The sequence below is a fragment of the Zonotrichia albicollis genome, chromosome 5, assembly GCF_047830755.1.
Source record: "Zonotrichia albicollis isolate bZonAlb1 chromosome 5, bZonAlb1.hap1, whole genome shotgun sequence".
Classification (NCBI taxonomy): domain Eukaryota; kingdom Metazoa; phylum Chordata; class Aves; order Passeriformes; family Passerellidae; genus Zonotrichia; species Zonotrichia albicollis.
In genome coordinates this window covers 18,945,553-18,972,264 of record NC_133823.1, presented here as the reverse complement: position 1 = coordinate 18,972,264, position 26,712 = coordinate 18,945,553, and the positions used below count along the sequence as shown (strand labels likewise).

The 26,712-nt window shown below is 44.2% G+C and overlaps 1 protein-coding gene across 2 annotated transcripts in view; it reads left to right on the top strand.

Moving 5' to 3' along the window:
• UNC5C (unc-5 netrin receptor C) overlaps positions 1-26,712 on the top strand; it is a 243,902-nt gene extending 217,190 nt beyond the window's left edge. For both annotated transcript variants that reach the window (XM_026791990.2, XM_005484617.4), the window contains 8 exons: positions 854-1,198; positions 4,183-4,270; positions 13,669-13,837; positions 15,673-15,906; positions 20,620-20,769; positions 21,004-21,168; positions 25,523-25,701; positions 25,936-26,712. In XM_026791990.2, coding sequence (XP_026647791.2) covers positions 854-1,198; positions 4,183-4,270; positions 13,669-13,837; positions 15,673-15,906; positions 20,620-20,769; positions 21,004-21,168; positions 25,523-25,701; positions 25,936-26,101 — 1,496 coding nt within the window. In that variant the 3' untranslated portion in view covers positions 26,102-26,712. The remainder of the gene's footprint in view (positions 1-853; positions 1,199-4,182; positions 4,271-13,668; positions 13,838-15,672; positions 15,907-20,619; positions 20,770-21,003; positions 21,169-25,522; positions 25,702-25,935) is intronic.

Genomic DNA, 26,712 nt, shown 5'->3' with positions numbered 1-26,712 from the left:
TCACTGATAGCTTTTCTTCCAACGCCTGTCTCCACTGGTATAAACAGTACTGTGCATTTAATAGAAAATATAGAAGTTGTGGTAGAACATAATTTAATAATGAATATTTTTATCATTGGTGCATAACAGCTTGATTTTTTTTTCCTCACTTCATTGGCCAGGAAAAAACCTCTAAAGGTAATGCTGCCTTTATCAAGACACTTATTTCGGCTGAACAATTCCTCTTTTTTTCCCCTATACCTACACCAGAAGAATATCTACACTGTAAAAGTTAAGATGACAAGAGAGTTGTTATGTGTAAGATTAGCAGAAATGTTTTCTTTGCTGAAGAAACTTTTAAGGCAAATCTTAGAAAAATGTGATGCAGGTACTAACCCCTCACTGCAGGAAGTCATGGAATGATGACTTCATAGGTTTGTTGTCTTTTATTTCAGGAATGCTGTCATTAGGCCAGTTAGAAAAATTGGCTAATGATTGTCACATAGCATTTAGGGAGGGGGTTTTTAGTTAAAACTTGATCTACTGAGCGATGAAAACATCTTGCCCTGAAGCTAAGCATGTCATATTTGGAATCTGAGTGCAGCCTGGAAAATACTCCCAGTGAAAACTCTTCAGAGCTGAAGCATGCTGTAATTTTGTACAGCAATCAGATTCCAAAGCAGCTGGGGCAATAGAAGCCCTGGGAGTTTGCTGGAGAGTTCATGGAAATGGAGATGAAGGTTCAGGGACTTTGTGTATATGAACGTTTGGAATGCAAGATAAAATGCAAATGCAAACCCAAATTGTTGCTCGGAATAAAGTCATCAGAATAGAGAAATAGAGAAATGGTTCCTCTTTTTCATCTCCACTGCAGACCTCCTGGCAGTGCCACCAGACCTCACTTCTGCTGCAGCCATGTACAGAGGTCCCGTGTACGCCTTGCATGATGTCTCTGATAAAATCCCAATGACCAACTCTCCAATCCTGGACCCGCTCCCCAACTTGAAGATCAAGGTCTATAACACCTCCGGTGCAGTCACTCCCCAGGATGACCTCTCTGACTTCTCCTCCAAGCTGTCCCCACAGATCACGCAGTCTCTGCTGGAGAACGAGACCCTGAACATGAAGAACCAGAGCCTTGCTCGGCAAACTGACCCGTCATGCACCGCCTTCGGGACCTTCAACTCCTTAGGGGGCCACCTAGTAATTCCCAATTCAGGTAAGTACTAGCCGTGCTGCCCTAAAGGTTCAGCTGTTTTGTGGGATTAAGTGGTGTTAGCTTGTCTTTATACAGGGAGAGAAAGTCTATGCATGGGGCTCTGCCTTTTCTTTGATCAAAACAAATAAATGGGGTTCTCCCCCACCCCCCCCCCATTTGCATCTACTGAAGTAGTCTGAATATTTTCTACCCAAAGTCCTGGCCACCCTTTAAACACTACAGGCTTGAGGGAGACTTGGGCCCCTCACTGCAAGAGCACTGGTCTTAGGAGTAGCAGCTGAGGGATCTGGGGTTGTGTAGCCTGGAGAAAAGGAGACTGAGGGGACCTTATCCCTTTCTACAACTGCCTGAAAGGAGGCTGCAGCAAAGTGGGGATTGGTCTCTTCTCCCAAGTAATACATAGGAATGTGATCTAGTGGTAAACACTGTGATGTGTTAATGACTGGATTCAATGATCTTAGAGGTCTCTTCCAACCTAAATGATTGTCTGATTCTAAACAGAATATTGCAGGGCTCTTAGCCACTTTCTGAGACATGCAAGGTTTCAGAGCTCCCCTGTGTTAAGTGCAATTCAGCATCACCTTTCCTTTCATGCAGTTCTAGGAAAGGGACTTCAATAGAGTAAGCCTCTATTTTGTCATTGTACTAAAAGAGAACAAATTAATTTCAGAACAAATTGATTGCTCTGCTTTCAATTCATGGCAGTCTATGTACAGTTGAAGTAGGACAACAGAACACCATTTTTGGGAGGCTTTTTACCTGTATTTATTGTTGACTTGCATTACAACTAGGAATGAGAGGGACTGAGCATTGAAGGGCTATTGATGTAATGCAACATGCTGCTCAATCTTTCTCATACAGCACCAAGTCAGTTTCCAGGTCCCTTCAGGCCACCCTGACACCAGCAGGCAATTTCAGAGCATCCAAGAAGCTCTTGGGCAGCCTTGGGAGAGCTCAGGTCTTTCAAGAGATTTTTTTAGCAGGGCCATGCTGCTGCTGCTTGGTTCCTACATGAAGTGTTGATGTGCTTTCTAAGGAAGTTCAGCACCTAGATGTTCCCATGGGTTTAGCATGATACTGGAGAGCAGCATTAATATCTAAAGTGAGAATGAATCAAATACATAAAGCATTTGATTTGAGGAATGTGCAGTGTATACAGTGGTCAGGAACATACCTGCCTGGTTTCACTGGATTGAGGAAGGACTACAGTACATGTAAGACTGCAGCTCACAGCTTGGCCATTTTACAGCAAATGCCCTCACCAAGGAGATGGTGCCTACCCTTGTCCCCTGAGCCTCTGCTGGATCATTTCTCTTTTGTTGGTGTTATGGAGGAAGCAAAATGCCTAGGTGGCCCAGGATGGTGGCTGGGTGGTTTGGTTCCAGGATGGTGGCTGGGTGGTTTGGTTCCAGGATGCAGTCCCACACTGCCCATGAAGCAGCCAAAAGTGCTTGGACCCATAGCCCTGCTCTCTGAGCTCCTGTCTAATGGGAGGCAAAAATATCTGTGAAATTCAAGTGAAAGCTGAACAACTTCAATAAATCTGGTGATGACTGATGAGCAATGTTGAAAATTTGTGCAATACAATTGTGGATTTAATATTTTTCTAAGTAGCAGCTGAAGATAGATATTGATACTCACTTCTCATATGCCACAGTGGTGCACATTATCAGCAAAGTCCATTAGTCACTGTTAATTCACATATATTAATATCAATTTGTAAAGAAAAAGCATTTGGTGCTGAAATCCCTTCAAAATGATTAAAGTAATGATTCTGTAAAATTAAATAATCTGTCTGCTGCTACCTTGTATGCCTCTGTTCTGCTTCTAGATAGATGGATGCCCTCCTCAAGATATGATCAGAGCCCTTCAGTTTCAGTACACCTGCCCTGTTACAGCTGCAAGCATGCACAGGTTGGGTTGTAGCAGGCTGTAAAGCACAAGTGCCAGAAGGAAATGCTTTCCTAGCATTCCCTCTCCTCAAAGCTAAGTGTGAGACTGAGGCCCTGCACACCAACATACGGGATGTGCCCAGTGTAACCAAACTGTGAATGCTAAAGGAAAGAGGCAGAGCCATGCAAGGTGTCTGTAAAGTGTCTCTAGTGTAAACACGTCTATGAAAATATTCTTCCTCTAGGCTTGTTTTCAGCTATGTGGTAACAACTGTATGCAAATCCTTGCCACTGATTTCCTGCTAATCCTCATCTACAAATAGAGCTGGCTGAGATGTGTCCAGCAGAGTGAAATAGCCAGTTCATGGGCCATGTTTGTTGGGTTCAAGATACCTCTTAAATGGCAGGAATGTAAGAACAGTGTTTTTTAATCAAGTGTGCAGCAAATCATTCGTGAAAATGACACTGGGCATATTTGTCCATGTTTTTTTCAAGGTTGCATATCCTAGTTTTGAGCCACTCTACAGGACTAGGCACTTTCAAAAGCCAAGAAGCCCAGTTTTGTCTCCCTGGCAGATTTGGTTCCTCCCTAGGAACTGAGTGCATTAAAAGACAGGATGGCAGACACAGAAGCCATCTTTCAGGAAACAACTAGTTCTTGTTGCTTCCTGGGACAGTGCTCCACTGCTTTTCTTTCCTGATCTTAATTAAGTAAGAATTGCCTAGGGAGAGATGTCCCATTACAGCTGTTGGGAATTTTAGTCAGAGTTGTTTGTTTTTCCATCATTTTACAAGGTAAGCAGCAGTGTAACCATCTGTCTGGTCTTTAAATAAAACCAAAGGGAAGAAAATCCTCTTCTCCATTTCTGTTCTTCAGTGCAGAGGAAACAGGCAGCTGGACACTGAAGACACCAGGGTTACAGTTAATGCTTTTTCTCACATTTTGCTGAGGTCATTTACAGTCTGATGATGAGGGTGGCTGAAAATCTGTCTTTGCAGGCTTCATCCTCTGCCTCTCCTGTCACTCCTCTCCACAGACCCACTCACCTCTTTTTTCTCCATCTTATATTTTGTGTCTCTTCTGTTCTGCAGGAGTAAGTTTGCTGATCCCAGCAGGAGCCGTTCCACAAGGGAGAGTCTATGAAATGTATCTGACAGTTCACAGGAAGGAGAACATGAGGTAAAAATGCCTTTATTTCCTTGTGCATTAATAGAGTAACTGAAAACCTGTGGTAATAATACTCATGCAAAACCTACTGCATTGAAGCTATTTGCTGACTTGGAGGTAAACACAAGCAAAGCCAAGGATAAACTTTGCCACAAACCAGCTCAGACATTTGCTTTCCTGATCAGGTGTTGCAGTCCTCAGGCCAAGGGGATGCTGAATGTAGAGGAGCAAGGAAAATATGCCAGCATGATTTTTTGCAGCAGAGAAGGTGTGAAGTAACCTCTTGATAAAGACCTGTGCTGCAAAGGAGAAAGGAGCAGAGAGGAAAGGTGATAAATCAGCTCAGTGGAGGGACAGGTGCCTGAGCACCTGACATGAAAAATCTCCTCTCCTGTTAGAGTGAAGGTGAATTTTTATTTTATCCTTCATAGGCTTGGCTAGTCCATGCAAAGGATGGAGCCAAAGTTTTTGGTGTCCTCCACCTCCTTGCTGCTTAGCCCCAGACACCACATGCCAAGGGCACCCAGAGCTGATGCTGGGATGACCACGGTTGTCTCCTGTTTCCTGAATGTGTGGCCAATTCATATTCCAGATCTTAATGTCTACTGGCATGTGATCTGGCAGCCTTGAAATTAAAAAAAAAAATTGTTTACAAAAAGGCCAAGGTACCATTTGGAGCCAGTTAGAAGACCCTAATGTAGAGAAAGGTGAGATCTTGGACTGCAGAATGGACTTGTGCACAGAGGCAGAATGGCAAATGTGAAGCTGAGGCAGTCATTACACGGTACTTTGCCTCTTTCTCCTCCTCATAGCTGGATATGTTTTTTGGCTCAGCCTCTTAATAGCTTTTATTATGTGCTAAGCCACAGCTGTTTATACACTGTGTGATATTGAGCACTATTCTTTAGCTTGGTAGTCTTTCACCCAAGCTAAAATAATCTGCTTAAAGAAAAATTAAGTAATCCTTCCACCCACCCTTTTGCATACATTATTCATCAGCCACTCTTTGAAAATAGCTAATTGCAGCTACAGAAAAAATGTCTCTGTTCATAGCTCGTATTGATTATATTCCTACTAGTTTTGCCTGTGAAAGAGGTTTACAAACAGTATTGAACAAGGACTCTTTTCTGAGGAAGAAAAAAAAAATCAGATGGCATCCCCTGTTATTCAGCTTGCTGCTAAATCTCTCTTTCCAAAATATCTAATTCTTAAAAATATTATTTATTTTTTAGAAGGTGCTGTATGTGCAATTATTTTCTTTCCAGTCAGTTATGGAGGGAATCCCTGTTACTTTATTCATGCAGCTGTAGACAACTAATGTCACATACTTGTCTAATTTATTTTCTTCAGGGATCATAAAGCTGCCTCTGCATGCTTTGTGAAAGCTGTAACTCAGCAAGTCACAGAGGGGATAGAAGGATGGGTTAACCTGTGTTGGGAACAGCATGGCTGGAGCTGTTCTGCTTGCCAACCTGAGCAAGTATGCCAAAGGACACCTGCAGAAGTAAACAGAATGGTGTGAATCCTCATTTGCAATGAAGATTTTAGAATTTATTTCTTTCCCTGGGAGAGGAGAGCAGAGCAGTCTGCCTTGGGGCATCAGGGCTCACTTTACTGTGGTGGCAGTCACTTTCTGGGTGCACAGAGTCCAACTGTTTATTTGATTTGTGGCAGTTTTTCAGAAAACACACAAGGCTCCTCATGCTCTTGGAAAGCAGCTTCTTCTGGGGCATTTAAGATGGAGCTCATTGGCTGCTGTCTAGATCACTCAGACTCAGAACTGAATATTCTGCCCCCTTTCCCCAGGTGCCAGGAGCAGAAGGGGGTGGGTGGCACCCAGCTGTAATGTTCTCCTGCTAGAGGACTGGTTACCAGGCACTTCACTTCTGTACTGGAGCTACAACTCTGTCAAAGCTCCTTTTTCTGGCTGCATGGGCCACAGATGCTGCTTCATATAACTGGAATCATATGGGTACCACAAGTTTCTGTGTAGCATAATTATTTTTTAAATCAGCTGCTGCACTCTTGCAGCACTCTAGCAGAGAGTGACAGTCCCTAGTAAGGATGAGCTGCAGACATTTGCTTTCGTGGCCAGGCAGTAACTGCAGTGTGTTCAACAAACACTGTGAGACCCTATATTTCTTTCCATGAGCGCTGTGCAAATGTGTATGGTTTGAAAAGTCCTGTTATGTGTTGATGTCGTTTGGAAGGGGACACACAGTAAATTATAAAATGCATGCTGTTATCAGAAATGAAGGCAGAGCCTTGTCCTTGATATTACAACTAGCACTGAGGTGAGAATGTGGTCACCACAGTGCTACCCTAGCAGAACCAGACCAGCAACAGAGGGTCCCCACCCCAGCTCACATATCTCTAACAACTTAAGATCTAGCTCACACTTTGTTTGTAGAACTGTGAAACTACTTCTGAATAGTCAGAAACAAAATATATATCTCTCAGACACCTGCAAATTCCCTTTTTCTTTTCCTTCCTTTGATTTTATAAGCTGTTTCCCCAGTTAGTCTCTGAAAGCTGTAGAACAGATATTTGAGAGACTTCACAATCCAGTAATATCACTCTTTGTGCTGCCTTGCAGATTGGTTAGGAGGGCTTTCTGAGACAGTCTGTTTATTCCATTTCATACCCATCAAAGCATGTGAGAGCAGGGAGCTCACCCTAAAAGCATTATCCTTTGGCAGTGAATTGGGGTTCTGATAGCTGCAGTAAACACCATTGGAGGCAGTTGTTTCCTCCAAGTGTGTCAGCATACTCGTGGCACAGTGGAGTTTCTCTTCTACTGGACTGATGCTCCAGAAGAGTGTTATCCCTGCTCCTGTCCTGCAAGCTCACCCTCATTTTTCTGTCATTTGGGGCAGGATGGATGACAGGCAGATCCCAGGCTCTCATCCCTGGCTGATCTCATAAAAAGATCCACAACCTTTATGAAGTAGCTACAGTGGGAAAATTATATATGAGTGTATGTTTGTACACATATATGTGCAAAGGAAGTACATGTACACATATATATGTATGTGTTATGTATATACATTTAGCTGAAAAAATGACAAGCCAATGAGAATATTTTGCAGCTATCAGACAGGTTTCTGTCTCAAAGCTGTGTTTTTTTCAGTGGTGAGCAGATGCTCTCTCCCTTAGTCTGGGGAAGTATTACCAACTTTGAGATTTGCAAAGAGTCCCATCTTGAGTAGTACAGGTTTCATTTGTAAAATCAGCACACTATGTTGGCCAGTACCTGGCAAGGGTCTCTTCCCATGAGTGTCTGTGAGAGCCTGAGTCTTACAGATTAGGTAATTAATTTAATTAATCTGTAATTTAATCCTAAGGATTAAATAGCATAAGTATAAACCTCCAGCCTCCAGGATTTGCTTGATGGCCTCAGGTTAAAAAACAAATCTTGCTGTGAGCTAAATTAGCAGAGCTGTGTTTCCTTCAGAAACATCTGGCAGTGGTCAGTGCTGGATGGGGTCTGGGTCTTGATGGACCACTGGTTTTATCTTGTGTGGCAGTTCCTGTGTTCCTGTGTGAGCCCCTGCTGGGCTCGCACAGCTTTAGGTGGAGCTACTCTTGCATGCTCTAATCAGAGGCAGGAACTGCACAAAACAGCTACAGCTCTGTGAAGGACACTCCTGCCTAATCCATCACACAGGAGGTGTTCCAAATGAGAGTGGAGGTCACTGTGCCCACAAAATTTGACAGCCCTGAAGAACAGAGGAAGCAACACTCCTAAAGGTCTTGATGGAAGACACACATAAATGTGCAAATTTCAAATTAGCTACCTTGAAAGAGAAAAGGGTCAGGTGAGCTTTGCCAGGATTTGTATCAGTGCCTTCATAATGTATGCACAGAGTTTAATATAAAGTCAAGCATCTGATCAATGATTGTGATCCAAGGAGTAATGTTGCTTTTTCACCAGTAAATCTTAAGCTTAGTGATGTGAAATAAAAGAAATGTAAGTCTTCCACATTTCGTTTTTCCACCTTCCTTATCTCAGTTGCATAAACAAAATTACTTTGCAACTCCAGAAGACAATTTCTTGAAGTGTCAGTCACTATAATTGAAAAATTCAACATGAAAAAGACCAGAGCATGACAGACTGTCAGAAGAACCAGAGTCTGTCAAGAATATTAAGTTTGAAACTTAAGAAAGAACACATATTAAAAAATAAAGCCTCAGCAATAAAAGGAGAAATAGAATATCTCCCCTCTAACTTTTGGCTAAGCTGTGTAGAGGGGTTGCAACCTGTTGCTATGCAGTAGCCATTCCTCTCTCCCTGCTCCATCCTGTGCTTCCTGAGCTGTTGTGATTGCCTGGAGCACAATGGCAGGGAGCACAGTGTAGTCCCACTGAGGAGCAGAGATTTATCTAGTTGTGCTCACATCTGCTGTCTGACAGCTACCTTAATGAATAAGGTCTGGCTTATTACAGGGAGACAGTTTTGAATGAGTAATCCCATTAAAAACACAAATTTGATTGTGAAGGGACCAGATATGGTGGATAAAAGTTTGTTTGCTTTTAAATATAAGTTGACTGGTTTTGATAATCTCTGAGGGATGGGAAAACATCTAAAAATATCTGAAGGCCTTTCAGTTACTGTTAGTGCCTTTTAATAGAAATGCTAAGCAGTGAGTTGAGTTTTAGTGTCAGATCTTTGTAAAACAAAAACATGTCCTTGTTTTTGGAGTTACACAGCTGAGTGGCCAGTCTCTTCTAATAAGTTATCCCTTATGGAGACTGCTGCAAGCCTAAAGTGAAGCCCATGTTGATGGGGTTTTTGTAGGGGGTTGGGTTTGGTTTTTTGTTTTTTTTGGTTTTTTTTTTCGAATAGCAGCCTAAAAGATCACCCAGAGTTTTGATCATTTCTGCTCATAGATTTACCTCCCTTGCTCCATATGCTCTCCTGTGTCTCTGTTTGTGCTGGATCACCCACAATCTATAACACATAAATCTAATTGCTGGTCGCAACATGTGCTCCTCTAGGCTGGCATCCTGGCTTTGCTGGTGCTGCATCACCTGTTTCAGGAGAAGGAATAAAACTGCCTGTAATGAGTGACTACACAATAACTTGTCTTCAGGGAAATTTGTTGTTTACTAATTCCATGAATTACTGTTGGTTTATGCTTTGAAGAAGAACGATTAATATCCCTTGTATAATGTATCTTGTCTACTGCATCTGTTTCTGTTCTCATTAGCTGTAGTAAAGCATAATCCTTTTGTTTTAAAATGGAAATTAAAATCAGTGATAAGCAAGAAAAGATTTGTTGGAAGATTTTTGTTCCTTTTCCCTATTACTTGTCATAGGGCACCTCTCTTCTGTCTGTACCATTGCATTGTTTAGCCTCATTCCTCTGGGTTTCTGGTTTATTTCTGAGATCTCATGGTGGTCCCTAAACACACTGCTACTACCGGCAGTCATGGCAGAGCTGGAGAGGAAAGGGAATGTCACCATGATGGGCTCTGATGTGCTCTCTTTCCCATACAATGCCAGAAATCAGATTTGCTTCTTGTCACTGTGTCATGTTACATGTTGATGCCTCCTGTGTTGCAGCAAGCTCACCTGAAATGGTGTTCATTTTTATTGCTTTATTTGTTACTAAGTTACTCTTTGGAAATTGTTTTGCTCCAGCCTGAGCTACTGAACAATTAAAAAGATTTTATTTCATACTCATATTTTTACTTTCTCTAGAATTTTGCCATTGTCTTCTAGATTTCACTGTTGCTGTGATTCCTTATTAAATAATACCTGTAAATGAAATCATTTTTTCCACATTGTGAGTAGAAATCTTGGCCCCACAGTAGTCAGAGAGAGGTTTAGCATAGACTTTAACAGAGCTGGGATTTCACCTCAGCAGTGACAGTGACCCACTTCACCACTGGAGAACTTCTGTGCAGCTCATTGTATCTCAGTTTTTAAAGGTTTATCTGTGTGAGGTGGATGTTGGAGAGTCACTAGGACCAGCAGATGTTCAGTAATTTTGTGGTGCCAATCTCTGATGTGTGCCTGGTTGGGAATTTGGGACTGTAAAGTCAAGCACCCGCACAACTGGCCCATTTTTCTGCTTTTCATTAATCAGACTGTCCTCTATCATAAATATCCAGGTCAGGAACATGCATATCTCATCCAATTGGCAATGCATCTTCTAAGTCTGGTGACAAAGATGCTGTTTATGAACATGGAGAAAAAATATTAAGCCTTGATATTTTTAACATGTCCTTTGTATGCTTGCATCCACCTCTTAGCTCAGTTCCTCACTCTACAGTCTGCAACACATCCTGGCTTGGTGTTCTGCATAATCATTTTGTAGTTGTTCTAATCAGCTATAAAATGTTGCAGCACAGAATCATGCCTTCCACCAGAGTCCTAAAATCTGACAGTAAAAAATTTTGGCACGAAGCAGTGACTAAACTTAACTTTACTTGGACACAACTTCAGACTGTATGATTTATGAGTACCATATTATTTTAATGACCGTTTGGGGTTTTTTGACTGCAGGCATCAGTGCTTGTCGATTTTAACTCATTTTTCACCTGAAAGGCATTGTATTAATTTTTTTTAATGGTAATCATGATGTATTCACTCCTGCATTTTGATTGCTTGTTTTGTAATTCAATCAAAAAAAAATGATACCTTGTATTTTCTTTTCTTTTTCATGGGTCAGTACTTTTAGATGAAGTTAGGTTAACGAGATGATTAAGTCTATAGCTGGTCATATCTGCTTTTCATACAAATATTATAATTTTGAGAGAAGTTTCTCATAAGATACTACGTTTCTTGAAATTTCTTGAATTAGACCATAGGAGAGTGTTCAAATATCCACCAATTCCCAAGGCTGATGACCATTAAAAACCACTGACACACTCTGAGTGTTTTTTAAGCTTCTTGTTGCTTCTTATGAACAAAATAACAATGTAAAGGTGTCAGAAAAAGAAGGCATGTTTTAGTGAAAAACTGTCCAATGTTTTATTCAGTCTGGCCTTGCAAAAAAGTGATACCTCATCTTCTTAATTTAAATCCAATTATTCCCTGCAGTATGCAAGAGGAGCTGGACTAGGTACTCCTCTTGTGTTTCATTTATTTTGTGCATTGTTTGCTAGGCTAAAATAGTTGGCACAATACATGATAGCTGTCCAGATTGTTATACTTTGCATCCTTTTTGAAAGACATCTATATCACAGCTGTTTGTTTCCAGTCCATGGATTTTCAGAAACAATTGTTATGTCATTTAGGAAACTCATCAGTTAATTTCCACAGATGCGTATCATCTGGATTTACTGATTTGCATAGATTTAAATTTTCCAATGCCAGACCCTTTTTTTCCTCAAATGCTACAAAAACCTTCACAACATTTGAGACAACTAGGGGTAATTTTCAAAAATGCCTTCATTCCATTTTGAAAAAGGATTGCTCAAAAGTTTGTTGTTCATTCTGTGAGATTAACAGGATAGGCAGGGAGAATTAAGGTGGACAAAATTAAATTAGTCCTATGGACATATATTTGCAATAACCAGAATAGGTGTGATAAATTTGATACCAAAATAGCTTCTGTCCTGATTTGGCCTCCTTGAAAATGTTATTTAAGATTACCTGCTCTGCTCTTCTCTGCTCTGGTGTGGCCTGACCTTGAATATTGTGAGTAGATTTGGCTGCCACAATATAAGAGAGACTATTAGAGAGCATCTAAACTATTAGGGAGCATCCAAAGGTGGGCAATGAAGATGATGAAGGGTCTTGAAGGGAAGCCATGTGAGGATTGGCTGAGGTCACTGCATTTGTTCAGCCTGGAGGAGACTGAGGGAAGATCTCACTGCAGTTAGAGCTTCCTCACGAGAGGAAGAGGAGGGGCAGGCACTGATCTCTGCTCTGCGGTGACAGAGTCCAAGGGAAAGGCCTGAAGCTGTGTCAGGAGAGGTTTAGACTGGATATCAGGAAAAGGTTCTTCACACAGAGAGTGGTTGGGCACTAAAACAGGCTCCCCAGGGAAGTGGTCACAGCACCAGCCTGGCAGAACTCAAGAAGTGTTTGGACAATGCTCTCATGCACAGGTCGTGACTCTTGGGGATAATCCTGTGCAGGAAGTTGGACTCAATGATCCTTGTGGGTCCTTTCCAACTCAGGATATTCTAGGATTCTCTGATTACAGCTGCTTATGTTCTTCTCTTGGCAAAGACAAAGACTTGCAGAAAAAACCAGCAATGTTGTCTCTCAATTTCTCTAAGACTGATGTAGATGTGTTTGTAAATGCAGCCTGGGACTGAACCTTCAGCCAGAGCAGAGCATGTGTGGTCCTATGGGCAGATTCAGGATTTTTAGCACAGATCACATTGAACGCTTCTAAAATCCCACTTGCTGGTTTCTGGATCATGAATTTGTCCTCTATTATTTAGGGAGGCAGTTGATGAGGCACATTCAGCTGTATTTGTCATACACCAGATGTCAGGATAGTTAAAGTCACTCATGCTTCCTCTTGTTTTGAGCTCCTCAGCTCCTCAGCAGTTGGTCTGGGATGGTTTGCACTTGCACATGTGCACACACACACATGCACACACACTGTCATTTTCAAACCAGAGTGTATGTTATGTATCCTAAATATTCACATGATTTCCCATAACACCAATTCCTAGTGACTGGCAGCAGGCACACTGGATAATACCTGTGTTTTTAGCTGAACAACTCAGGGTAATCACTAGAAATTTTGGGCTTTGCAAGTGTGTTTTACCTTGCACTATTCCTTACCATCCTTTCTCCCTCACCAGCAGTGACACTTGCTGCCTGCAGGTTTATTTGCAATAGCCATTCCAGTAGTTCCATTTGCAGAAGCCATTCCTGAATGCCTTTTAAGTTAAATGAGTATCACTGGTTTGGTGATGCCTCAGAACTCGAACTGCACATCTCAGATGTGCTGTGCACCACTTTCAGTCATGCTCACTCCTTATTAGTTCAGCATCTTCCTCTTTTTGTCTGTTTTCTCTGTCCTGACAGTAAATAGTTCTCACAAGTGGTGCCTACAAGAGCCACCATTCATTTTTGTGTGTCGCTGAAGAGCTGCCAAATGCAGCAGTGACCACATTTTTGCAGTGGGTGAAATGAAGCCTCTGCATACCATCTGCAAGGATCCTTCAGAGTGGAGTGCAATCAGCAAATATGGCCCATAATTTGCTGATACCTAAACCTGCATCTTGACACATGAATGATATTGGGCACAGAAACAAGCCAAAAAAGGAAATAGATAAGGGTTTGGGGAAAATGAAGGAAAAACAAAACCCACCTATTTTGCTTGCACAGTCTTTCTATTTTAAGAAAAGGATTTTTTATTTTTACACACCCAAATGTAAAAAGGTTTTTTGTCTTTTTCAGCTCACTTAATGTATCCATCTTTCTGTCTCCTCACCAGGCCACCAGTGGAAGACAGCCAAACGCTGCTGACACCGGTGGTGAGCTGTGGCCCACCAGGAGCCCTGCTGACCCGGCCTGTCATTCTAACCATGCACCACTGTGCAGAGCCAAACACAGAGGACTGGCAGATCCAGCTGAAGCACCAGGCTGCCCAGGGACAATGGGAGGTGAGGCTCCAGAGCTCCAGCCTGTGTGCTGGCTGTGTGCAGGGCTCTCTGCTCATCCTTTACTTGCCTTTCTGAACCTGTATTTTGGGGCTTCCATGACTGCTACACATGACTGCTACAGGCAGGCAGGAGTACCCTTCCCTACAAGATGTCTAAGCTGCTGTGTGCCCATTCAGAGATCTGCCTTGGGGCACTTTGGCACCTCCTAGTACCAGCAGGTTTCCATGGAGGGAGCCTGAGGTGGTTCCTTGCCAGTAGTATAGCAGGAGAATGTCCCAAGGCAGTGTGGCAAAAGGATCTTCCCACTATAACTGGAGCATAAAGTGATGCTTTCAGCAGGGCTGGCCCATCTTGACAGAGCCCTCCTTTCCAGCTCTGTGCTCCTAGGTCCCTGCTGCCACCAGTTTGGTCTCATAATTAATTTGGCAAGGGCACTTTCTCCTACTGGTAAGTTTAATAAGGTCAGGGTGGCTTCTGGAGGCAGTTGGGCTGACAGCAGCAGCAGTGCCATGTCCAGCATTGTCTTCAAAAGCCTCTCGTGTTTGGCCTCCTGCTTGTGGCACTGGCTCTTCTTCCGGCTGGGAGGGAGCACGCAGCAAGCACAGCTCTGTCTCGCCAGCTAATCTGCATCCCACAGCCCAGCTCGTGGCACCACACGTGTGTCCCTTATTTGTGGCTGTGTGTTACTGGCACCACTTCATTATCCCCCCATCCTGCTCCTGCCCTAGGCACAGGTTGCTCTGCCAACCCTGCACACACCCTGGTGTGTGTGCAGCATCCATGGGGCCCCTGGCCATCACACAGCAATCTTCTTCCTCCTGTCAGCTCCGGAGCAGCTCCTCCAAGCTGAGCCTCACACACCCGTGTGCACACACATTCATGCACACCCTGCAGCATCACCTCCTGCCAGAGCCACGCCATGGAGCAGCACCTTGCCCTCCAAAAAGGCTGTGCCACCGCTGCACATGTGGCAGGTGTGCCTCTCCTGAGACCAAGGGAGCCAAGCTTAATGCCTAATGCCAGCTGAGCTCACTTTTGTCAGCTGCCAGGTGTGTACATTGCTCTGCAAGGCTACAGGCAGCAGGGATGAAGTGGACAAGTTGTGCTGAGTGTTGTGTGGCACAGAGTGGCTTTGCAAGAGGTGGCTGTCACCTGCTGCTGACCTTTCACTCCTGCTCCCTCTCAAAGCCATTCAAAGTACCTCGTGTTGCGTGCAGGATATTACACGCAGGGATGAATGGAGAAATGAGCAGGGGAGCTGTTTTCCTGTGCACCCAGGGTGGGGAGGTCATCTGCATTCAGGCAGTGGTTTTTTTCCTCATCCTGCAGTCTTGTCACAGAGGATTATTCTGAGGAAGCAGCAGGTGATATTTTATATAGATGTGGTATTTGGCTGTCACGGAGGTTACTTCCTTCCCTGAGTTTTTATAACTCCTTATTGTCGTGCTTAGGAGGTGAAGGGCAGTTATTTATTCAGCATGCCTGAGACTACTGATGCTGAATCATGGTCACCAAATGATTAGTTCTGCAATATCTCTTTCAATAAAGTCTTGGTGATATTTTCATTATTTGCCTAAGTCTGCCCAGGGTTTAAAAGCAGGAGTGAAGACAGGGAGAGTATTCAACCTCCAACATCATCACCAGCACCCCTGAGAAATCTGGTCCCTGTGTCTACACAGGAGAAAAGCTGGAAGCAGGACATTTAGACCTGAATTGATCTAAGGGGCAAACAGCAAGGACTTTTTGCATCACCCAGGCTTGAAAGGGCATTGCTGCCTGAAAGAAGAGCAGTTGTGAGGATTCACATGCTGTAACTTGGTCTCTTTCTCTCTTAGGATGTGGTGGTGGTCGGAGAGGAAAACTTCACCACCCCGTGCTATATCCAGCTGGACCCAGAGGCCTGCCACATCCTGACAGAAACCCTCAGCACCTATGCCTTGGTGGGACAGTCAATCACCAAGGCAGCAGCCAAACGTCTCAAACTGGCCATCTTTGGACCGCTGTCCTGCTCATCCTTGGAGTACAGCATCCGGGTCTACTGCCTCGATGACACGCAGGATGCTCTTAAGGTGGTTCTTGGTCTCTTGCTTGCTCTCCCTCTCCCTCCCCACTTGTCACAGGACTGCAGTCATAGCATACATGGACCCTCTGCTCCATGTATTCATGCTCCCTGGGTTATTTTTCTGATTAGAAGAGCTTGACAGCAAGCTGCTATTTTACAGTTTAACCCTCAGACACTATAAATTGTCCTTTGCATAGGGATCTCACACAATTTTCCAACCACCAGTCTTTTTTCCTTTGTTTACCTGTATCATATCCTGAATCCTAAGGTTTTTGCATTATTAAAAGGCCATAAGGTACACAGGGCTTCCTTCGTTATTCATGTATTTTTAATGCTAAGTGCCAGCTCCCCAGAGATGGGAAAACATATAAATGCTTCTTTGTAAATACTTGATAATGATAAAAGAAGCTTCTGGCCCGTTAATCACTGCCTGCTTTCATACTGCTTTATTACACCCCTTCGCGTGCAGCTTTTTGTGTTGGGAATTCACAAGTGGAATAAAGCAAAGCTGCTGCTATCCCTAACTGGATAACCTTACTCTCCCTGCATAATTCTGGCATTCACACAAACACACACTCACTACACGCAGATAAGCAGAGAGGTACCCATACTCACTATTTCTCTTTATAAATACCTGTATTCATACAGAAGGTATCTATAATAGATGCCCTCATGAGATATGTAGCTCCAACTGCACAGCTGAGTTTATTAAAATGTGGGGTTTTTCCTTTAGCTGTAGGTAGAGCTACTTCACTTCTTTGTGGCAAAGTGATTTCAAAGCCTGACTAAGCAGAGTCATCCTGCTGTTGTACATGCTTTTGTTTCCTCCGGTTTAGCTGGGAATTATTGGGATTTAAACCCAGATACACTGGCTGGGAGATGTTTGTGTTTTTCAGAACAGTGACTTCCATCACTGAGAGCAGCACACTTGGTTGTCCTCCCTGATACTATCTGATATTGCCTGCCTAGGCTTTGCTGAGGGAGTGCTTTTGAACATGTAAGAAAGGTAACAAGTATAAGGGTTGAAGCAGGCACATGGGGACTTCAGCATGGTTTTGTCCTCTAGGAGCTTGGTCTCTGTCACTGCATTGGTGTTACCAACCTTTTAGAAACAGTTATTTTTCCTGGTCTGATTTCCCTTTTGTTCCTCCTATTAAAAGGAAGAAAAAAAAAAAAGAAAAAAAAAGTGGAAAGAAACTTTCATACCAATCAAGCTTCAAAGGTCCTGATGGTTTTATGCCTGTGCTGCATAATACAATTTTCCATGGGTTTGACAAAGCCTGAGGAAATAATAACTGAGTTGGTAGGGCCTTGGCCAGCCAGCTAATGCAGTCAGAGCTGAGGAATCTAATTAGGAATTACTCAGGAGCTGTTGGTCTGTTTCTAATAGACTGTAGGGAGAGTTGTGTGGTACAGTTAATCCAATTCAGTGCAACAGCAGAAGGGATCAGGAAAGACACACAGGGGAACCATCCTTCACCTGAGAAGCTGCAGCCAAAATCTGGGAGGGCAACAGGTCAGTCCTTGGGATCTTGCTGCAGTTAGACCCCAAAGTGAGACTGCAGATTAGTGAGGAAAGGTGAGCAAAGTCAGGAGGACACCATCTCACTCTGTACCTACTGCTTTCTTACATCCAGTTCATGGATTTTAATTTTTTTTTCTCTTTGGCATGTCCACCCCGAGACTGGGGGGGCACCCGTGGGGTTCAAGACCCAGCCAGCTGGTGGTTTGCAGGAGGACAAGAACATCTACTTGCTGGCCACAGACTCTTACAAATGCATGAACTGCCCTTTTTGGGCAGTGTAAGGAAGAAGATTGAGGGAAAAGAAGCCTAGTAGAGCAGCTGTAGATGAGTAAAATAGATGTAGTTGGAAGGGCTGGCTATGGCCCAGTGTGTATGACCAGGCATGTACGAACTGGTGGGTACAAACCAGCGTGTACTAAACTTCCCTGTGTGACAGTGTTGTGTAGACTCAATCTGTGTGACAGAATTGTGTAGACTCAGTCCATGACTATTTAGATAGAAGAAAAAAGGTTGGGGTATTTGGCATGTGCTTTCACAGCAGCAGCCCCTGCTGTGCTGGGAGGACATCCTTGGCACGGCTGTATTGCCAAAGGGAAGGCATTCACAGGGCAGTTACCATTGGGTGTGGGGACAAGGCGTGCAGACAGGGCTGGGCCAGCAGATCCTGATGTTAGAAGTATTTGAGAGAGGAAAGAAAAGTTGTAAGCAGCAGGTGAAGCACCAGCTGCAACATCTCCATGTCTTGAGGCTGGCTGCTCTGGGCAAAGCACAGCAAGGGTAGGGAAGAGCAATATTCCCATATTGCATTGCCTGAGCTTTGGAAGAGCCTTTGTAGGGGATTGTGTGTATTTTTTAATAGACAACCAAATGCATTCTGTTATTATTTACAACCAGGAATGAGTGTGCCATATGCTGAATGTATTTTAACAGCCACCAAAGGAAGACAAGTAGTTGCAGCATAAAGCTCAGTGCAGTGTTTATCCAGCAGACTTTTCCCTCCCATCATGCAGAGTAAGCACTCGCAGCTGAGCTGCCGGCACCCGCAGTACAGTAGGGAAGTGTAATGATTTGCCATCAATAAGGGCTTGGTTATTGTGGGAGCAGCTTAGTGAAGCTCCTGGCTGCTGTGGAGCAGCGTGGGCTCGGTGCTGATCACACATGCAGCATCCTCTGCATCACAGAGTCACCTGGATGGGATGTTCTCAAAAATGCCTTTTAGGCAAGGATGAGGGGAGTTGTGACCTTGAGCACTGGCCTCTCTTTTTAAGGTTAATTTTTGCACCTTGAAGAGGATGCCCAGGGTTAAAAAAAAAAAAGAAAAGAAAGAAAGAAAAAGGAAAAAGCAATAACACGATAACTATAAAGAAATCCATCTGCTTTGCTCTCTTTATTGATGTGTGCCTTTGAGATTGAGGTATGTGACCTGTGTGTGGCAGTGTGGCAGGGCCTGAACAGCCAGTTACATGGCAACAGCTGCCTCGCACACTGGGGGCATGTGAAGGACTTCAGGCTGTAGCAGGGTGACATTCCCCAACATGTTTTATGCTGCACAGCAGGTGTCTTCAAAAAAAACACCCAAAAATAGGCACAACAGGCCTGTGATCTTCTCTCTGTTATTTAATGCAATTTTTTTTTTTCCTTTTATTGAAGAAAGGCACAGCTTGGACTGAACACCATTGTTTGCTTGTACCCTTTTAATGAAGAGTCCCAAGCTGTGGCTGTTCTGGTGCCACAGGTGATGGAGTGGTGCTTTACAGAGCTCCTTCTCCTAGGAAATAACTCCTGCCTTGCAGGGTGGTGAGAGACAGTGGGCAGGGTGACCACAGGCACCTCAGCATGCGGCAAGCAATATGCAGCTCAGGTTTTGGCTCAGGAGGACACAGAGGTGCCAGCCAGCAGGATAAAAAAGGCCGTATGGCAGGAACCAGCCACTGTGTTTGAAGGGCTGTGCAAGTCATGGCTCCAAATTAATTCTGAATTAATTAGCTAAATGGCATGGGAGAAGCACAGGCTGCTTGGCGTCCTCCAGTTAAAGCAGATGGAAGGGCTACAGTGGCCCAGGGTGGCTACCAGAAGTGGGTTGTTGAAACTAGAAACACAGATCTGGTGGGTGGGATGGTGCAGCATCACACTGCAGTTTTCCCCCACAGTAGTGTAGCTCCCTATGCTGCCTATGGTGCAGCATAGGCAGGAGCAGTTTGTTGGCACAGCTGCACCACATGCCTGAGAGGTGGCATCTGCAATTAGCTCACACAGCTCCACAAGTCATCTTCTGGACATTCCAGGGAGGTAATTGGAACATAATGAAGATCTATAGTAATCAGATAATTACTATTGATTGCTCTTTAGACATCTTGATGAAGTAATTAGGTGGCACTGGAAAGAAGCTAGAACTGATTCATTGGCATACCCTTAATCTGAAAGGTTTCCTGATTTTGTTTCTTTTCTTCTAATAGCCAATAAAATAATGTTGTTTTAGCTTCAGAATCTTCAAGATGCTTTTCTTATATGCTTTCTACCTCCCTCAATGTAGTCAGGATTAGCTTAGCTAAAATGGGGGCTCCTTTATTTGGCCTGGGGCAGAATCCCAGCTTTGTGTGCTCCTGTATTCCTTGAGTATTCGTATGAACAAAATGCTCCACCACTGTCTCTTGGGCTGCTTCCATGCCACCCTGCTGGCCAGTGTCAGGGCTGGTATCTGTTATCTCCTGTACTGCTCTGCCACAGGGCAGGAGACCATGAGCTGACTGACCAGTGGTAGGCACAGGTCCCATGTCAGCAGGACCTGCACAAACAGAGTTTCCAAAAACCAGACAGTAAAGCTACCATCAGATGTCCCGTTTGATGAGCAATGGAGATTGATCTATTTCTGTACTCAAGCAGTGACTGCATGCAAAGGCTTCACATTCCATTGAACGGCATAGAATTGAGCTTCTGCTTACAGGACATGTGAGAGAACACTGTGTCTCCCTGCTGGGCGGCTGCTGGATGAAAGAGGTGAAAGGGTTACAGTCAGATCAACTAATGCAGTTCCAGTTCACAGGGACACACAATTCTGTGCGATGTCTGTGTATTTTTTTAATCTATTTGACACAAGTTACAGCATCTACAGCACACAACCTTAAGGATTCAGTAGACCAGTGTGCTGCCTTGATGGAACCTGACCACTTTCTTCTTTTTATCCCAATACTGCAGGAGGTCCTCCAGCTTGAGCAGCAGATGGGTGGGCAGCTTTTGGAAGAGCCTAAAACTTTGCATTTCAAGGGAAGCACCCACAACCTCCGTCTGTCCATTCATGACATTGCCCATTCTCTCTGGAAGAGCAAGCTGCTGGCTAAATACCAGGTGAGCATAGCATAACATTCACATTGGATGCTAGCAGTGAGGCTTAAAGAAATACTGTCACACACAGGTGTGTTTAAAAAACACCAGGAGTCAGGCTGTAGTTCCATGGACATTTTTTTCCCCTGGGCCATTTGCAGTCACATTAGTATGGAGCCTGCAGTCCCTGGTGACATAGCATCCATGTCTTGGTTCCACATCCCTCCCTGACTATACTTTTTTGCTTTCCTCCTGCAGGAAATTCCCTTTTACCACATCTGGAGTGGATGTCAGAGGAACCTGCACTGCACCTTCACACTGGAAAGGTTCAGTCTGAACACCCAGGAGCTGGTGTGCAAACTGTGTGTGCGGCAGGTCGAAGGAGAAGGACAGATCTTCCAGCTTAACTGCTCTGTCTCAGAGGTAAATGACACTTGTGTACTTTTCCATCCAACTGCAGGAATATGGGATGGCTAAGAAGGTAAAACCTTTCCCACTGGGACCTCTTTAGTGCTCCCCATTTTGCTCCTGACTGCTGGTATGGGCATAGAGAGTCATTAAGTCCTTGCTTTGTCTCTCCTGTTGCATTTTTCCGTAGTTTCTCTCATCTGGAAGGATGCATCCCTCCTTCAAAGGTGGGAGGTCTGTCTACTAGTGCTGCCTTTCTTTGTCTATCTGGAGGAGCTCTTTGCCTATCACTCCCTAAAACATCTCATGAAGCTCTTATGGTCCTGTTTCCTTGGCAGTCCATGAGACCCAGTATGTCTGATAGCTCCCTAGAGAGAGAGAAAAGTGAATAGGAAAATGTCAGTGTTGTTTGTTCCATGAGCCACTCCCCTCTGATCCCACATAATAGCTGCTGTGCAGTAGGAAATATCAGATGGTCTATTTGCAGTAACTTTTCTCCTTGTATTTTGCTACTACTACAAATCCTGACTTATGTCTTTGGCAATTTTTCTTTTGATGACTGACATTTTCCAGAAGAAATACTATCATGAGTTTGCTAATGCTGTGTAGCACCTGAAGAATTTTAGCTCCATGGGGCAGTCAAGCTTGGGGCTGAGATGGAGCAACAAATTCAGGTGTGAAGTGGCATTGACTTCAGTGAATGTGCTGGTGGGTTTTATCCCTGGTATCCTTGGCAGCTATGAGGAGCAGACTGTCAGGTGGCAATTACTGCTGGCTGGCTTGGGGAAGGGCTGCAAGAGCAGAGATGAAAGTTGCTTGTGCTGTAGGGCTCTGACAGTGAGCACCATTACCTATAACATCTGCTTGGTTAGTGGGTGTAAAGTTACACATTCATCTGGGGACTACACAGCATTAAGGACAGATGGTAAAACAAGCATCATAAACAATTATTGTAATAAGTGCCGCATTGAGGTAATCACTAATTTAACCTCACAGAGAAGAGAAAGAGCTGAAAGTAAGTTTAATGAAATGCAAGTATACACTATAATCATCTTCAGCTGGTTGTGTGTAATAGGGCCTGGTAATAGATTCAGAACAGGGTAATATTCTTGTCTTGTGCTGTGATCCTATCCATCAAGGATGAATAGAGGGAGTGAACAATACCACTGTGATCAAGGCTGCCTCCTGCAAAATTGCCCCTTATTGTTGACACCTTGTGATATTCCCAAACTCCAGCAAGGAACAGGAGGACCTTGGGCTGCTAAGAGCTGGGATATAGGGCCAACTAGGGAAAATCCTATAACTCAAAGATCTGATGAAAGGTTAATCACCTAAAAGGGTAATAACTGCAATTTGGAAATCAATGTATGCCTCTAGAAGCATGATAAAGACATCAGACCAGGCATCAGGAAATCATAGCTCTGGTTCCTTACATTTTCTTCTGAGGTTAGGCTAGTGGTATGCAGCCAGCAGTTAGGCATTGCAGGACTGTGCTGGCATCTTTCCTTATTGCTGCATCTGTCTCTCTGCCACTGTCACCCTGCAATAAAAATTTAGTAACACAGTTTCCTGAATCCTCCCTTGATGGGCTTTCTTTTTAGTCCACAGCAAAGGATGTAAAACTTCTGCAGATTAAACTGTCTTATACTGGCTTTATACAGTGTCTGCCACTGGGACTTCAAAAATACAAATGCAGTGAGTGCCAAAACACACACATTTGCAAAGCAGGAGGAAAATAGTGATAAAGGTCTCCCCTGATTCATTTTTGAAGCCCTCTTTTTATCTTGTACCATTGACACTCACACAGAAGAGCCACAGGACAATGCTACAGATACCTGGGGCCCTTCTGCAACAATCCTGAAGCCCCTGGGGCTGCAGGTCACCTAGAGAGCCAGGGCAGCACGTGTGTCCTTTGGCCCAGAATATAAAGAAAATATTATCTGCCTGCAATGCCACCGCCACCACCTTACTGCCACTTCCAACCTCCCAGCGTGGGCGAGCCTGCACACAGCACCAGCATCAGGCACATAATTTTCCTGGCTCCTGGGCAGTTCCTGCTGCCAGGCTTTGGGTACTGGGGTTGGGACAGGCAGTCTTTGACCCACAGCCTTGATGCCCAAGTACAGATGCCACATTCAACGTGTTAATTTGGGACATTACAGTGTTGTGTAAATCTTCCTTAGTTAGAAATTTGTCTGATTGTGTAAAATGGCATGCCTTTAACAAAAACAACCCAAAAAATCTAAAACAAACAAACAAACAAAGCCAAAAAAGTTCGTATTTATACAGTGGAAGAGAATTAATTAGTGTACATAAAAGAGTGGAGCCAGAAGGTTTCATTCTGTGCATTGCTCATGGACACTGGCTCTTCCCTTTCCATCTCTAAATGCATTTTTGGGGGGTAAACCAGAGATTGCACAGGACTGTGAGCATTCCCAGCAAAATCCTTGGGGGGCTTGTGATTACAGCTTCAGCCAGGAGCTGCCTGGCTTTAAGGCTGTTTCAGGTATTACAGCTCCTTCCCAACAGCCAGTTTGACACAAAGCAACAAGACAGTTCACAGAGGAGAGAACAAATTGATTTTTAATGACAAGTCTTTAGCGTGAGTGTTTCTGGCTGCCTGGGACTGTGATCTGGCAGAGGGGGAGGAGAAGCAGGTCCCCCATTTCTACTAGAAAAAAAATACCAAATTGTGAAATAGACTGAGCAGCATTAGGGCAGAACCAGCCATGTTTGCTGCTTTTTCCATCATGGACCTTGCTGTTCCTAAACAAACCCAACCCTCCAAATTTACCAGCTATCATTGTCCTACCATTGTCCTACCTTTGGGCACTAAATCCATCCAGGCCAAGGAGCAGACAAAATCCTTGCCCAGAGGAGCCAACTGCTGTTATTCCCAGTGGTGTTAGAGTGGTGCCATAGGGACCCCTCCAGCTGGGAGGACCACATCAAAGAGCATCAACACCACACCTGCAGGGGACAAGCTGGCTTTGGGGATGACTTTTCCCTTGAAACACTTGCTGCCACACTGCCTTGGAGCACAGCAGGTGTCTTGGGGAGAGGGGGCAATGCCTGGCCCCCACCTACCCAATCCCCTGCTCTGAACACATGCTCTCCCATCTATTTCCAGAGTCAAAGTCACAAGCAGATGAGGGCTCAGCTTGTGCCTGGGGTGGTACTGACTGTTTGTCTGAGGTCTGCAAAGTATTGGAGGCTTCAGAGAGCTTGGGTTCTGCCAGAGGAATGCCAATAGTGTGAGCCTGTGTTGCAGTTGGAATTTATTTTATTGATTCCTTGTTAAGTGTTTCATTTCCTTGTACCCCCATGTTCTCCCAGAGCTGGTTTACCCCTGGATTTTACTCTCCCTCAAAGCTGTTCCTCATGCCATTCCCCACCCCTTGTTCCAGCTCTTTCCCTGCCTGTCAAGGCAACCCAGCCCTTGATTCCCAAACCTTCTCTGCCACTTAAACCTCGGGCCAATCCCTGTCTGCAACACCACTTTGGAATTCCCCTATTCCTTAAAGCCCCATTGGCCCATGTGACCCATCCTGTCCACCCTCCTACTCCAGTTTGCTCCAGACACTTGATGCCTCTTCCTCCCTCAAGGATTCCCCATTAGTTAGCTATTTGTGTGCACCCCCTGACTAATGTCAGAACAAAACCCCTTGCACAAGGGAGCTGGAGGGTTTTTTGTCCTGCTCCCTTTACCTGTAATAAACTGTTCCTTGTGGAAAAAAAAAGATCAGCTGCTGCCCAACGTGTGGTTCCAGCTGGTGCTATCCACTGGAGTCTTTAGCAAGCTCTTCTGGTTCACCAGCAACTCCAAGGTGTATGGAACAGCTCCAGCAAGAATTCACCTGGAGTTAAACTTCAGAGCTGTGGCTTTACAGGCCTGGTCCTGGCTTGGTGGGACACTGGGGCTTGGGAAGATGCTGGGAAGCGGGTCTTGTCAGCCAAGCCAGGAAAGCCCAGCTCTGCTCTAGTAGTAGCACTTTGCTCTGAAATGTGTCCAAGTGACTGATCTTCATTATTTCCTGTAAGTGATTAATTAGGATGGCCATTTTGTCCAGTTATAGTAATATTTATCCTCAAAAAAAAAAAAAGAGGAGGAAAAAAAATGTCTTTCAACCCAAGGCTAATTATAAATACTTCTGGTTTTTAGTGGATTAACATGTTTATTTACTAGATCATGTTAGTATTTACATGATTAACATGTTAGCATGGATTAACATGTTAGTATTTACTAGATCAGCAGAGGGCTGCAAGTTAAAGCCCTGTGTCTCAGAGGATGTAGTTCTACCATTGTCTTTTCACTCAGTAACAAAACTGATGGGTTGTTCAGGCTTTTTTTCTGTCTTTCCAATCTCAGGAGCCTACTGGTGTTGATTACCCTGCCATGGACTCAGCGGGCACCATCACCACCATTGTGGGGCCCAGCGCTTTCAGCATCCCCCACCCGATAAGGCAGAAGCTGTGCAGCAGCCTGGATGCCCCCCAGACCAGGGGCCACGACTGGCGCATGTTGGCCCACAAGCTGAAACTGGACAGGTGAGCAGGGCTGCCCATGTGGTCAGGCAGGGGAGCTCCTAGGGATGGGAGGGATATGTGCAAAAACATCCTGGTGCAAGTCCCACTGAAAGCACATGGACACGATGGTCATGCTGACTGCACAGGGGATGAGCACCTTGACAGTACCAACAACAGGGATGGGTTGAAATCATATGAATTCAGGTAATTTCCATGCAGCTCAAAACCAGCAAGTTTCCTTTTGGCTCATTGCAGGTACTTAAATTATTTTGCTACGAAATCAAGTCCCACTGGGGTGATCCTGGATCTCTGGGAAGCCCAGAATTTCCCTGATGGCAACCTGAGCATGCTGGCAGCAGTTCTGGAAGAAATGGGAAGACACGAAACGGTTGTTTCTTTGGCAGCAGAAGGAAATTACTGATGCAGCCTTGGCATGACCAGGAAGGACAGACGCGGGGAGCGGTAATGCCCTGTTATTGCAAAGGAGAATTGAAATGAAAACCCAGACCAATGAGTTACACAAGAGACATTTCAGAGAAGAAAGCAAGCAAACAAACAGAAAAAAACCAGCCCTGACCTTCACACGTGCTCTCCTTGTACATTATCACAGGATCAGAAAGAGATCATGCAAAGTTGTACCTTGAAAATATAAATCAACCTAATGTTCCTCTCGGCTTGGCTGTACACTGCTTGGTACAGGTTTTTACAGTTTCCTAGGAAACGCTTTTTATTGCTATCCAGATATATGGATAAACTTTCTTAACAATCCCAGTTTCTATGGATGTTGTTTACATCAAATTCTGGACAGGGGTAAGGAAACTGTCCATGGCTCTTTATATTTTTTTGTTTAAAGCCATTGTAGACAAGACTATGGACAGTTGGTTGTGGCTATTTCAGCTTATTGGTTTCTGGTGAATTCAGATTTTGGCTACAATTCTGCACATTGGTTGTCTCACAATGATCCTCCTGTCATTGTTCTGTTTCCTAGACCTACTTGTAAAAAAAAAAAAAAAAAAAAACAAACCAAGAAAA